This window comes from Nematostella vectensis, chromosome 14 (genome assembly GCF_932526225.1).
Source record: "Nematostella vectensis chromosome 14, jaNemVect1.1, whole genome shotgun sequence".
Lineage (NCBI taxonomy): Eukaryota > Metazoa > Cnidaria > Anthozoa > Actiniaria > Edwardsiidae > Nematostella > Nematostella vectensis.
In genome coordinates, this window is record NC_064047.1 from 5,264,862 (window position 1) to 5,279,156 (window position 14,295).

General features: G+C 38.7%; 1 protein-coding gene across 9 annotated transcripts in view; it reads left to right on the forward strand.

Annotated features, from left to right (window-relative positions):
* LOC5504743 (arginyl-tRNA--protein transferase 1) overlaps positions 1 to 14,295 on the forward strand; it is a 39,134-nt gene that overhangs the window by 2,902 nt on the left and 21,937 nt on the right. For 7 of the 9 annotated variants that reach the window (XR_007306461.1, XR_007306462.1, XM_048721551.1 and 4 more), the window contains exons 3-15: positions 355 to 417; positions 1,606 to 1,691; positions 2,508 to 2,759; positions 3,723 to 3,826; positions 4,619 to 4,711; positions 5,011 to 5,139; positions 5,942 to 5,974; positions 6,249 to 6,315; positions 6,593 to 6,707; positions 7,581 to 7,680; positions 8,392 to 8,509; positions 9,338 to 9,402; positions 9,924 to 10,052. Coding sequence is in view for 7 of the 9 variants with exons in the window: in XM_048721551.1 (XP_048577508.1) it covers positions 355 to 417; positions 1,606 to 1,691; positions 2,508 to 2,759; positions 3,723 to 3,826; positions 4,619 to 4,711; positions 5,011 to 5,139; positions 5,942 to 5,974; positions 6,249 to 6,315; positions 6,593 to 6,707; positions 7,581 to 7,680; positions 8,392 to 8,509; positions 9,338 to 9,402; positions 9,924 to 10,052 (1,354 nt within the window). In the remaining 2 variants the exon portion in view is untranslated. The remainder of the gene's footprint in view (positions 1 to 354; positions 418 to 1,605; positions 1,692 to 2,507; positions 2,760 to 3,722; positions 3,827 to 4,618; positions 4,712 to 5,010; positions 5,140 to 5,941; positions 5,975 to 6,248; positions 6,316 to 6,592; positions 6,708 to 7,580; positions 7,681 to 8,391; positions 8,510 to 9,337; positions 9,403 to 9,923; positions 10,053 to 14,295) is intronic. The other 2 variants (XM_048721557.1, XM_048721556.1) reach the window with 2 other exon arrangements.

The window sequence follows — 14,295 nt, forward strand, 5'->3', positions numbered from 1 at the left end:
GTTATGGTACCTATCTCTGTGATGTGGCTGTGTATGATATGTCCTGGTTATGGTACCTATCTCTGTCGTGTGGCTGTGTATGATATGTCTTGGTTATGGTACCTATTACAGGGGTGTGGCTGGTTGTGGTATGTCTTGCTTATGGTACCTTTCTCTGTGATGTGGCTGGGTATGGATGTTTTGACTATGTTACATGTTTCAGCCATGTAGTCATGTACAGTATGACAAGAATGTCATGACTCTGCTTTCCAGGTACATGTTTATTTTTCAGACCATTTACCATTCCCAGACATAGCCAACGTAATAGGGTTGTTATTTTATGGATATGCCAAATTATCCTTTCTGTATTTCTAGGAGTGGCAAGTATTGTTACAAGCCAGACTTAAACAAGATGTGCTGCCCTTGCTATCCAATAAGGTAATGGCGATATGTATGTGTTGTGGTTTGAAATGCTTCTTGGTTTGAAATTGTTAAAACCAGTTTGAAAAAAATTCAAACCATGCCACATTTGTTGTGGTTTGAAATGCTTCTTGGTTTGAAATTGTTAAAACCAGTTTGAAAAAAATTCAAACCATGCCACATTTGTTGTGGTTTGAAATGCTTCTTGGTTTGAAATTGTTAAAACCAGTTTGAAAAAAATTCAAACCATGCCACATTTGTTGTGGTTTGAAAAGCTTCTTGGTTTGAAATTGTTAAAACCAGTTTGAAAAAAAAATTCAAACCATGCCACATTTGTTGTGGTTTGAAATGCTTCTTGGTTTGAAATTGTTAAAACCAGTTTGAAAAAAAAATTCAAACCAAGAAGCATTTCAAACCACAACAAATGTGGCATGGTTTGAATTTTTTTTAAACTGGTTTTAACAATTTCAAACCAAGAAGCATTTCAAACCACAACATATGGATTAAGATATCTAGTTATAAAGCTTTTCAGAGGCTTGTATTTTCTTGTATTTGGGTGTACACAATTTACTTCAATACAGTATGTTCTTTGTTGAATACTTATAATGTGATTTTAATGAGTAGCTGTTGACATCCCCCCTTCCTCCTGTTGCCTTATAATGTGCTACTACTGTCCTTCTAACAAATTTGATTGAAACCCAGAATGAAATTTAAAGTTTACTGATGCATTACATCAGCGTAGCACCAAATATCCAAGGAGATGAATTGGTTCTGACCCAAATTTTGTTTATATAATATATGTATATATTTATAATAATATAAGACTACTAGACAATTATTGTAATATATAGATGTAAGAACTTTCCTTTAATTGCTACTATATTTATATATTAAAATTTTGTTTATATAAAATATATACTATTACTGTTGTCCCTCACTCAAATATTTTTAAGCCTGCTATAGCTCTGATGAATTTTAGCCTTTAGTTTTTTAGTAGTTGTTTACCTATTAGACAATTATATATTACACATTTCTATGTTATATAGAAAACCTTGACATTTGTTTTCTCAGGTCTTGATGACAATGATTATTTCTTTTATATAAACCTTTAATCATACCAAAGAAAGGCTGTAGTTGTCAACATTTTCAGTTGCAATACATTCCTTGAATATGAAAATTACCTTGTTTTAATTGCTTTAATCAAAGGTGTGAAGCCCTTCACTTTAGAGCAACCAAGTCACAAAAGAAAGTCCTAAAGAGAATGACAAAGTATCTTACTGTTCCTCAAGCAGGTATTTGGTTAGTTGTATTAACCTTGGTTTATGTTGTCAACACCAACAAGTAACAGTAACAAAGTGCAGTTTATATTAGTGGAGATAAAGGCTCTCCAATCTAATCCTGTGGAACCCTGGCCTACGCCCCATCAGGTCCCGCTAGCTGAACTTTTCTGCCACTATATTAAGGCACACAGGGATCCCACAACAGGACCTACCATCTGCCATGGCTGATCACCAAGTATAGCAAACTGTACTGCAAGCCCTCTCCATTGAGGCCATGATGTGGCCGTAGAATGATGATGATGATATTGGGGGTAGAAGGGGGAAGAACCATCCCCTGTTTGCTGGTGTGATTTTACTAAATATACATATAAATGGTACATGCCGTAAATGATCTAAAAAACGCCCCCTATCTAAAGAACACTTCCTATCTAATAATTGCCTCCCCCTAAACTTACAAGTTTGTAATAAACTCCCCCCCCTACCCTCCCTCCTAGCTTAAAAACAAACAACATAGGAATTTCAGTAATATAAATCAAATTTAATTAAGACTAGAACCCCACTGCACTTGGGTTTGTTATATTTTTATAGTTTGCAAAGACTGCCCCACTCTAATAAATGCCTCCTATCTATTGAATGCCCCCCTCGGATAATCAAAATTTAATAAACGCCCAGGCCCTTTATTAGATCATTAACGGTACCTCTTTTTGTGTATATAAATTACTAGTACCAAAGAACAATAATTATACTTTATTTGATGTTCATTTATGAGTTAACTTGACTTGTAGCTATCATTTTTATTCCATCTAATTATTTTTTTCTCTTACAAAGCAGCAGGGAAATTATCATGTTCCACTTCAGAAGACACGGCCATGCATTGTAAAGATGCTGAGAATGACAGGTGTCAATCATCTGTTGAATCCCTTAGCGACAAGCTTCAGGGGGGATTGATAAATACAGACAAACTGCATCAGGTTAGGCCGAGTGAACCTCGGAATACAGCCACAACTGGGAAACAGTGCAAAGATGAAGGACCTAGCAGTACTGCTAGTTCCACCAACCAAGTAAAGACTTGTAGCAATGGTATGTACAATGTTATGCATTCTTATTTCTTGGTTTGAAAAAGCATTGTGTAATCTCTACCATTGCTCAAAATTTCCATTAACCATGTATAATAACAATTTTGATGCTTTACATGATTTTTTATTTTCACCAAGGAAAGGTCTTGACTTTTATTACTGTATGTAACTATGATGAGTGCAAATGGTAAATCATACTGGGCTTCTGAAATTACGCGGAAAAAAATCAAAATTACACGGGATTCTTTGCTAAATTACGCCGAAAATTATGCGGAAAATCAATCATTACGCGCTAAATTAAGCAGGATTTTGAAATACATTTTTCTTTTAAAATCAAAATTTTGCCCGATTATTTACTGAATTACGCGCAAAATTACAAGGAATATCAACTGTTACGCCCAAACTACATTTTGTACCGAAAGAAAGCACCAAAATAACTTGAAAAGGTTAATTTTTTGCGTGAAAATATCTTAGGCAAGTTTTCATTGGCTCCTAGCCACCAGCCAATTAAAAAAGGCATTTTATTATTAGTCCTAGGCATTCGCGGTTTAGCAAAGAACGCCTAGTCATTTTATTTGTTTTCGAAATTCGAAATATCGCACTTTTACGAAGAATATCTCTTTTTTTACGAGAAATAGAGGTAAGAACCCTAAAAGAACACATCAGCTGTGCAATTAAATGTTTTGTCTTTCAAAATATAGCCAAATTACGCTGGATTACGGCGAAATGTGTGGATTACGCGAAAAAAGCCAAATTACGCGCTTCAGCACAAGTGCGTAATTCCAGAAGCCCTGAATCAAGGGCAGGCGCCATTGATTATATTTCAACCAAATGCAGGAAAATCCATTAAAAACCATCAATGTATGGTTGTGGAATTGCATGAACTCACTTATTATCTCGATGCCATATGCATTGACAACATTTTTTTAAGTATAAAGCAAGAAGTCTGATGCTTTGATTATTTTAGTTACACCAGGGAAAGGTCCAGACCCAAGTAAACCACCTTGCCGGAAAGCCAAAGATATTAGAAGACAGAGAAGGCAACAAAAGAAGAAAAATGGGGTAGAGGAGGTAAGCAGAAGTATTTAATATCTAAATGTTATTAACAGCTTATTCAAATGAACAATCCACAGGTACCACAAGCTCACATTTGTGTAATCACCTTGTGGTCTCTTGTGTTAACTGAGTTAACATATGGAGTTAAAATGAGCTGTTAATTCCACCATGAAATAAAATCTTGAAAATCTCAATAATATTTGTATCTATGTCTTCAATGTAGTCTGGATGAAATTCTAAGCTACGAACCCCTCACCAGGCTTGAAGGTCCGCTCAGAACAAACAAAAATATATAACGTTTGGCTGGAGATATACTGTGCACATCAATATGTCTTTAAAATGACTTTAAAAATCTTTTTATAATAATTATCTTTTCTTATTATTATCACTATAATGTTTAAAAGCACCCTATTAATAACATTTTAAATACAAGATTTATTGCCTAATGTAATAAGGCAAGGAGAGGGGTATACTGGAAATTTGGTCCGCTGAAATGAAAAAACGAACCACCCCGCAAAACAACCTGGCTATGTGCCTTATTTGTTTCCACATTTTATGTACTAACTTCAACCAGCTACATTGTTTTAAAAGGCGCAACAAAGCAAGGTAGCCCTGCTAAATGTGTAGGTGCCACCACATCTGACACTGGTATTATACCATGTATTACATCAGATTTTTTGCTAACATATCAAACAATGCAGGGAAAGTTATATTTTCCATAAAGGTGAAATTTCAAAGCAAAAACAAAACAACATTGTTTTGCAAGTCATACCAACATATTTGAGCAATAAAGCACTTTACCATTAGCAGAGTATACCAAGGCCTAAGAATGAAGCCAAAAGTTTGGAACAATTTCTGATGGAGCATCGGCCTGATGTGAACACAGCTCACAAGATGGAGGTGAACCTATGATTATGCCATGATCTTAGTGCTATAATTTGCAACATATGCATGCTTGTTAACTGCAGATTGTAATTTTCACTAAATGTATTGCTAAAGATTGGTTCTCACTAGGATGCAAGTGCAACACAAGTAAGAATCAGCTAAACAAAAGCTTAAAAACACTTGCCTTCCAGTGAGAATCAGAAAATTTGTGTTGCCCTTGTGCTAATGAGAACCAAGGTTTATGATGGTCATAGCACTGCCGTAGGTAGATCATCATAGACCTAAAAATCAATTCAATATAATGTTGTTTGCAGGTCAGGCTAGTACGATCTGACATGAACAACCCCGAGTTTTTCCGTACACACCAGGAGTCATACGAGGTGTACAAGAAATACCAGACTGGGATTCACAAAGATAAACCTGATGAGTGCACAGAAAAGCAGGTAGCTATGCTTAAGTGTTCTCTGTAAGTGTTCTCCATCAGACTGGGTCTAAACACATTACAGGTACATCAGAGTGAGATTTAACACATACCAGGTACATCAGAGATGAAACAGATTTTAGAGACATAAGAGTGAGGCTAAACACATGCCAGGTACATCAGAGTGAGACTTAACACATGCCAGGGACATATGAGTGAGACTTTCAAACGGATGTGAGAGACATCAGAGTGAGACTTAACACATGCCAGGTACGTCAGAGTAAGACTTAACGGATGACAGGGACATATGAGTGAGACTCTCAAACAGATGTGAGAGACATCAGAGTGAGGCTTAACACTTGACAGGGATACCAGAGCCCCGGGGGAGGGGGGTACTCCCTATATCCACCGGACAGGGATCATCGTCGTATCTTTTAGGATGTAAATTTGGAGCCTTGGGTATCTTTTAGGGATGTAACAATGAGAATGCCCAGATTTTTATTACCTCGGTATCTTTTAGGGTGCTATTATAGGCATTGCCCATCTAACTTGTAGCACATGAAAGAGCATTAAGACTTGTCAGTGTTTTTATATCACTAATTATTTAAGATCTTTTAGTGTTGTTTTAAAAAAATTCCGACAATGACCCCTGTCCGTTTGATATCGGTAACCCCCCCTGGGACCGAAGCAAGACTTAACACCAATATAGGCCTAGTTTTAGTGAGAAGTTGCACCACAGATCTGCTCCACAATTTAAATTATTTCTTTTCTATTATTCTTACAAGTAAGTTATTCATCCTTTTCTATTTATTTTCCTATTACAGTACAGAAGATTTCTTTGCAGTTCTCCCCTTGTGGTGAGTATTGTGTATATCTGACTCCACATATCCACACCATAATCCTTGCAGATGGGCGAGGGGGGCTGGAGATAAGGGGCTACAAGTCTCTAAATGACAGACATTGTCTTACATTCTTCTAAATTTACCACCCACCCACCCCCCTCAACCCCACCTCCCACCAGCCGCTGCAACTTCATGCGCTTTTGCATTCAAGTCCTTTCTACTGAAATACACTGCACAGCCAATGCAAGTTTTTTTCTAATAAAAACCTTTTGGCCACATTGTCTTACAGCACTCCAAAGAAGCAGGTGCTCCCCACATGGGATATGGCTCATTCCACCAACAGTACTGGCTTGACGGTATGCCGTCCTTGTTCCCAGTCAGATGTACATCCTCTTCCATTACCATAATCATCATCCCCATTATCATCATCACCATCATCATCATCATCACCATTATCATCATCACATCATTATCATCATCATCATCATCATCATCATCATGATCACCATTATCATCATCTTCATCATCATTATTATCATCAGTAACATAGTTATCATCACCATATCATCGATCATCACCATCAGTATCATAATTTTCACCATCCAAGGATGATCTGTTTTTGCCTTTTTGCAGGTCGTATAATTGCTGTTGGGGTGCTGGATATCTTGCCAAGTTGTATATCATCCGTCTATCTGTTTTATGACCCAGCATACTCCCATCTTTCCCTGGGTGTCTACTCTGCTCTCAGGTGATTGATTGATGTCAAAATTGATTGGTGTCTATGATTGATTGAAGTCAATGATTGATGCCGTTGGTTGATTGTAAATGATAATGATATCAGAAAGGTTTTTCTGATAATGATAAGTATATTAGAAGACATGCTAATCGTGGTAAATATATAAGTGGTGATAGTGGTCATGATGGTGATGTTGATAAGGAGGATGATGGTGATAATGGCTGGTAATAGTAATGATGGCTGTGATGATGAGGATTATGGTAGTAGTGATGATGATGATGATGATAGTTGTAGTGATGATGATGGTGATGATGGTAATGGTGATGGTGATGGTGATGGTGATGGTGATGGTGATGGTGATGGTGATGGTGATGGTGATGGTGATGGTGATGGTGATGGTAGTAGTGATGATGGTGATAATGGCTGGTAATAGTAATGATGGCTGTGATGATGAGGATTATGGTAGTAGTGATGATGATGATAATAGTTGTAGTGATGATGATGATGGTGATGGTGATGGTGATGATGATGATGATGATGTTGATGATGGTGATGGTGATGGTGATGGTGATGGTGATGGTGATGGTGATGGTGATGATGATGATGGTGATGGTGATGGTGATGGTGATGGTAGTAGTGATGATGGTGATAATGGCTGGTAATAGTAATGATGGCTGTGATGATGAGGATTATGGTAGTAGTGATGATGATGATGATGATAGTTGTAGTGATGATGATGTTGATGATGGTAATGGTGATGGTGATGGTGATGGTGATGATGATGGTAATGGTGATGGTGATGGTGATGGTGATGGTGATGGTGATGGTGATGGTGATGGTGATGGTAGTAGTGATGATGGTGATGACGATACCGTTTTTAAATAGGGAAGTCTACCTAGTACAGTGCTTACACAAAGAGTCTGCAAGTGTCCAATACTACTATATGGGATTCTACATCCATTCCTGCCCCAAGATGAGATACAAGGTGTGTCAGATAAGTTTACATAATTTGAAAGCGCAATATGTAATACAAGTTTTTCCAAACTTTACATACATAAAAAAAATTCCTGTATTAATTACAAGGTTTGTCAGCTCAGTTAGCACACGTTAAAAACAGTCCAAATATAAAATACAAGGTTTTTCAGTAAATTTTCATTTCAAAGGGTCATCGATAATGGTTGCTGGCATATACATTTCGTTAGAAGCTTTCAAACAATTTCTGTTATTTCAAAATCAGACATCAGTAAGATATCATACATCAGTAAGATATTTTCTAGTCGTTCTAGTTTCTTACCAACTCCATTTGCGCCATGTTTTTTCAAACTATTTCTCACTGGTCTAATAAAGCCCGCATGCAGGCGTTTGGTAATGGTTTTTTTTTTTTTCGCGAAATCTTGCCATCTTGGATTTTATAACTAACTTTATAACTATCGTGCTCTGATATGCACTGAAGCATTCCCTTGTCACGCTGATTGGCTAGTGGAGGTCATGAAAACCAGAAAGCACGTTTCTCGCATCCTTATTGGCTTATTTGATGAAACTTTCAAGGTGGCCACGGCGGCATTGTAAGAATTAACAGCGATAAAGATCAAAGTGTTTAAAGAGTTTAAAGTAATGTCGATAATAGTTGTGAAAAGGCTTAAAATTTAATCTCATTAATTTCAACCGACTTTTATTGATTTTTTTATATCTATAGGGAAACTATTACCCTTCATACCTTGTGTGCCCAGAGACGTATCGCTGGGTTCCCATTGAGCAGTGCAGGCCTAAACTCGACGCCAACAAATACTCGCGACTGGATCAGACTGGGCCGGGTAATCTATCCAAGCTGTATTTATGTCTCTTGTCTTACGGCTCATTGTTTCCTGTTTTTCCTGGTTTTCAATATTTTGCGGACTTTTTTATTGGCGGTTTTAAACAGCTTATTCGCCTTCTCCCTTTGAATCATTTTCATGAAATGTTTCCCAGTAACGCCACACTGCAAGGCCTTGACCAATTAAAAGATGTCATTCCGTTAGTTTGAGTGTTTGGTTTTTGGTTGAAAGCGGGTATTCGTACCGAGGCACCTAGGGTGGGTGGAAGGGGGGGGGGGGGGGTGGGGGTTGTAGGTGGAGAGATAAGGGGAGGAAAATGTGGAACATATACGATGGCGTGGAATAGCAAGAATAGGGATGACAAAAACAAATATATAGAGTGACAAAATGGAGAGGTGGGATATTTCGTAGAGCTCTTTGAAATGTTAAGCGACCTTACGTGTATTCTAGTACAAGGTTTATCATCAGTAGGTAAGACCAGGTACCAGTCAAATGCGAAAAGGGAGAAATAAAACTGGGAGGCGAGGGATGCTAGGGGGTAGGAGGAAAGATGGGGATGGTCTAGTTAGAAGAGGGTTCGCATTTGAGACGTGTTTCAAAGTTAATGATTGGCTAGCCAATTTACCTTACCCCTATTGACGGAAGCGAGAAAGAGGTTAATCAGTTATTAAATTGATGGAAGTTCGCAGAATTTTGAACATTGTTCTCCCCCTTCCTTTCCAGTAGATTTCTTTTTCACTCAAAAATAGCTCTTTAGCCCAATGAAATAAAGATTAGAATTTTTTGTGCATTTTAGTAATGTCATGACTGTCTTGTGACTGTTTACAGATTTCCCCAGCACAGATATAAACAAAATGCTGATTTTATATGAGAGACAAGCTATGCCTTATTTGGTAAGTCCTTCTGTCAATCCGACCGTCCCTCCATTCGTGTGTCCATTTGTTAATCTATCCATGTGTTCGTCTATCCATTTGTCAATATATTTGTTTGTCCGTCCATTTGTTAATCTGTCCGTTTGATCGTCTGTCCATCTGTTAATCTGTTTATTTGCTCGTCTGTTTTGGACAGATTTACTCCACTGTAAATCTCTCCATTTGTTCGTCTGTCCATTTGTTAATCTGTCTATTGTTCGTCTGTCCATTTGTTAATCTGTCCGTTTGATCGTCTGTCCATCTGTTAATCTGTTTATTTGCTCGTCTGTCCATTTCTTAATCTGTCTATTGTTCGTCTGTCCATTTGTTAATCTGTCTGTTGTTCGTCTGTCCATTTGTTCGCCCGGTCGCTGACTCCGTTCATATTTTTAAGTTACTGAGAAAAGTGAGAGGGAGAAGAGCTCTAAAATAAGGGGGAAAAAAGGACCAAAAGTAAAACAAGTTTAAAATTCCTTAAAGTGTTGTCCCCCTTTTCCAACCAGATTTACCGAGCTATCAAACAAAACGAGGATGATGAAGGTGATGATAACGATGACACTGATGAAATTCAAGAGCTTGCGGATATGGTCGGTCCCGCGGTAGCCCAGCGAATGCTCTTGTTCAGATCTTAGGTAATTCAATTCTAGTCATAAGGGATACAGTCAGCAGGCTAAGAACTGTTGCATTTTCTCTAGTAGAACTCTGAGTTACCAGGGCCGTAGCAGGGGATTGGGCACTAGGGGCATGTGCCCCCCCCCCCCCAATTTTCAAAAATTATAAGAAAATGACCAATAGGGGCGTGGCTGTGACCCCCCTCAATATTTTCTTACTGTTTCTGTATTGTGCTCCTCCCCCCCCCCCCCCCCAATCTTACGTGGTGTGCTTCGGCTCTGGTTACGTATAACCATGTCATTCAAAATTCATTCATTTGAAATAATTCTTAGACTATGGGGCTGTCTGCACGAACCCGAAACACCAAAAATATATCTGTCACAATTTAAAGCTGTAATAACAACTCACTGAATCTAGGTTCAATACACTGCGATATTTATCATTCTGTTGCTGCGGTTTTAAATATTCTACGAACTCCCGCCGAAAATTTCCAACTGCTAAATCGCTTTCTGGCATCGTCATTTAAAATCCTTAAGATGTTTTCATTGGTCAGCACTCAAATGGTTTCCAATCACTCAAAAAGCACCAAATGGTATTTCGATGGTTTGATTGACGGAAGCCAGAAAGCGGTTTAGCTGTTGGAAATTGTCCTCGACGAGAGCTCGCATAATATTGAAAACCGCGGTAATGTAATTCTCATATAATACCGAGATCAAGGATATTAGCATTAGCTGTGTCTCCACTTTTGCTTATCGATGAAATAGAGCATGTTACCAGAAGTATGCCTAAAAAGTCTAAAAAGTCAAATAGATTCAATTGTGTTTCATCGCAACCTTTCCTTTTTTTCATTTGGCGCCTTTTGGTCCTGTTTATACGCATGCGCACTAACTACAGCGAACTTCTTCCCATATTTGGCACATGCCCTGAAGTCAGACAAAGCCAACAAATAACGTCTGTGTCGCGCACCTTTTCTGCCTCAGTTCCTGTGTGACCTTAAGGAAATTCAAGCAGTCTAGTCCACGTTTATCCTTTTGTTCCCAACGTTTGCTTTTCTCTCGATCCTGCCTCCAACTCGAGCAAATTCATTATCCTGAAACGTCACTCCCAGTCGAGAACAAGACCAAACATTGATATACCACCCTCTAGAAAGTTCTAGGCGGATACGGGTTACAAATTCGTTCGCAAATAAGGTGGTCAAATAGCCTTAAAGAAAACCAAACCTTAGTCCTTCTTTCCCCCAGGAAAGAGCGGCATACAAGCCCGTGTATTTCAAGACGTACAATTACTTAGGCTACGAGCATGTGTACTCTATGTAATTTTTTTCATAGTGTACCCTTTGAATGGATATTCGAGCTGTACTTAATTATTCCAGAGAGAAACTGTTGATTGGGGTCAGCGCGGGATCCGAGCCATGTTCGAGTATTCTAGGTGCGACCATATTAAAAATAAATCCTTGGTGTTACTGAACTATTAGGCACGCATGCTGCCATAGAGACCTTAATGTTATGATTGGTCAGCGATAGGGTGAAGTGTTCAGGGCGCGAAATAGGTACAAATGGTCACTCTGCCACTCGAAATCTATGGGTGTTTTTGTCGTTGTAAAACTTCATAGGCGACTAACTAGTTTTTCCTTATCAACATGTATTAAAAAAAAACTTATCAAAGTTTATAAAGAGAATAAATATTCGCAATCTGAGAAATATTCCTATCTTATCACCGTTTGCTCGAGGCTTTCGTATTAGAAAGGGTCGAAGCTGATCTAGCGTGAAGATTTTTTCATGACTGATTTTCTGAACTGCTTGCAGTGTTGAAAGACTTGACGTGTTTGTATTGTGTTTCGAGAAACAATGTGGTATGCATGTGGCGAAGGTCTGTTTCCCACAAAGACCAAGCAACAGAGCAAGGAGTGCCCTTTTCCCGCAATCAGTACACCTCACAGGTCCATCCACAGTAATAACTATAACTCGAACAAAATGGTCTCGTTTGCTCAGTAATTTGTAATAAGCGCGTCTAATTAATTTATAAGGTCTCGCCGTCCATCACTATAAAAAAAGCTAACATGGGTTGTGTCAACATTTGAGCTTGGTTCGAGGGTTAGGCATATAGTTTGACTTGTAAAGACTCCCAGACGAAACTTCAGGGCTGCATGTGTCGCTGTCTGAATGGCATGTAATAAAGAGGCTGTCTTGAACTTGTGGCGTTTGTAAACTGAGATTTGTAAGGGTTGAGGTCTTGGTTCCGGGCAAGCGAGACAGCATCGCAAACAGGAGGCTACACACAGTTCATTAAGGGATTAAACGATGACACAAGAGCAATACAAAGGAATTATACTCTCAATTTATCGCACCTTTTCTGATGGAATTAAAACCAGGATTACCCTATTTTGGTTTGGCTGTAGATTAAGCATGTGTGGTTTATTCAGTTAGCTGTGGCTTTGTTAAGAGGGCGTAGATAAGGATTAATATAATTAAAATTTAGTATAATTGGTTTTCACGCGGTAATGAAAGCTCTTTAACAAGTGTGTCATTCCGAACGCCATCCAAATACACGCTCGTTAGTGAATTTTGATATTCGAGCACACTTGTACTGGTAACCTTAGAGGTTAGTGTGTGCAGACGCGAGTCAGCTCGTATTTATAGGTCTTTATAGTCTTGTAAGCGTACTAAATAATAAGGCACTGTTTGCCTTTTTGTTTAAGCACAGGTAGAGGGGGTGTAGGAAGATTAACTCTGAGTTCTGCTCAGTTGTCTCTTCAATCTCTTCAGATCTTCTGATGTTGGGGTCATAGTCTGCGGTGTTTTCCGTCCTTTTATAGATTCAATTGGCGTCGCAAATGCGCGTGTAACAGAATGTACAATATAAGCTCATTATTGAATTCTGGTACTTCACCATAGATGTCAATTAGATAAGGAGAAACCTGAGTGACTAATGGATTAAACTCATTGCACATCAAGCTTTGAATAGATTCAACATACATCAGATTCCAAGAAAAAAAGATATCCACACTAGAATGCCTAATAAGATATAAATGCCTCACAAGCTAGATTTATTACAAAAAATGAGATCTACTTAGGGACTCATTTCATGACATTTTTAGCCCGGGCTGAGTTTTCAGCCCGGTTAGGGAGTCTGTAAGTCCAGCCCGTCATCCCCACAAATACTTGTAAAATTTCTCTTTCGATTACATTTTTTAGCCCGAGGGGGAGTTTTCCAGCCCGGGCTGCCAAACCTATCTAGGATTTTCAGCCCGGGCTAGCGCGAATCGCCATGTAATCGCATAAACATCAAAAACATAATTGGTAAGCAGCTTCTTGGGCTGAAATTCATCGTGTAATGCGCCCCTTAGGGTTATGGATGGTTGAATAATTTGGAGTTGTTCGAGCTCGGCCTTTTGATCATTTGAAAGACACCTTTACTCATGAAGTGTGTTTTAATGATGAACAAATTGTTAAGATTTAAAGTATACGAGTTTAGAAGTCCGGCTAACAGTATTACTAGATAAACTAACTATGAGGCCGATTCATCTTCTTTATTAGGTGGCACTAAGCGAACTGGGGGTGACTTCGCATTTTATTTGCGTTGTTTTTGTCTTGCTTTGTTAAGTTAAAGCCACCATGGATATGTGTTCAACATTGTTCCTTTTTTCTACTGCTTTCTAGCGAAGCTTTATTGGTATCCTAATCAAAAAGTTATTTTGTTGCAAAGCCTTGTGAGACCGTATGATGCAATCCATCTATGTACATAATGTTTCACAGTTCAGGCCCGTAGCCAGGATTTTGAGCAGGGGCTTTCGTTTACCCATTTAGCGGACCATTTTCGCGTCGGAAGCTCGCCCTAGCAATGGTACTCAATTTTCCTTTTTTTAGAGCGGACCTTCCTGTCTAGCAGGGGGTTCTTTGCCCTGGTTACGAGCCTGTACAAATTACGAGAAACCATAACAAAATCGGATTATTCTAGCCATTCCGCTAATTAGAAAATAAATTTCGTTCTTATTAGAGCGGACCTTCCAGTCGAGTGGGGTGGTTCTTCCGAACCCCCTAAACCCCCCCCCCCCCCCCCCCCTGGCTACGGGCCTGCAGTTAGAAAGATTTGTGAGATGATCACGTGTGTTTTGGGTTTTTATTTTGGAGTGGGGTGCTCTTTTTGTAACATTCGGGTTAAGGTAAGAAAAGCATCTTTAAGGTTGCGGGGTGACTTGAAGTGAAGGTTCTATCGAAAAAACATTTTAATCTTTAAATTCCCTACTAACATTACCTTTATTCT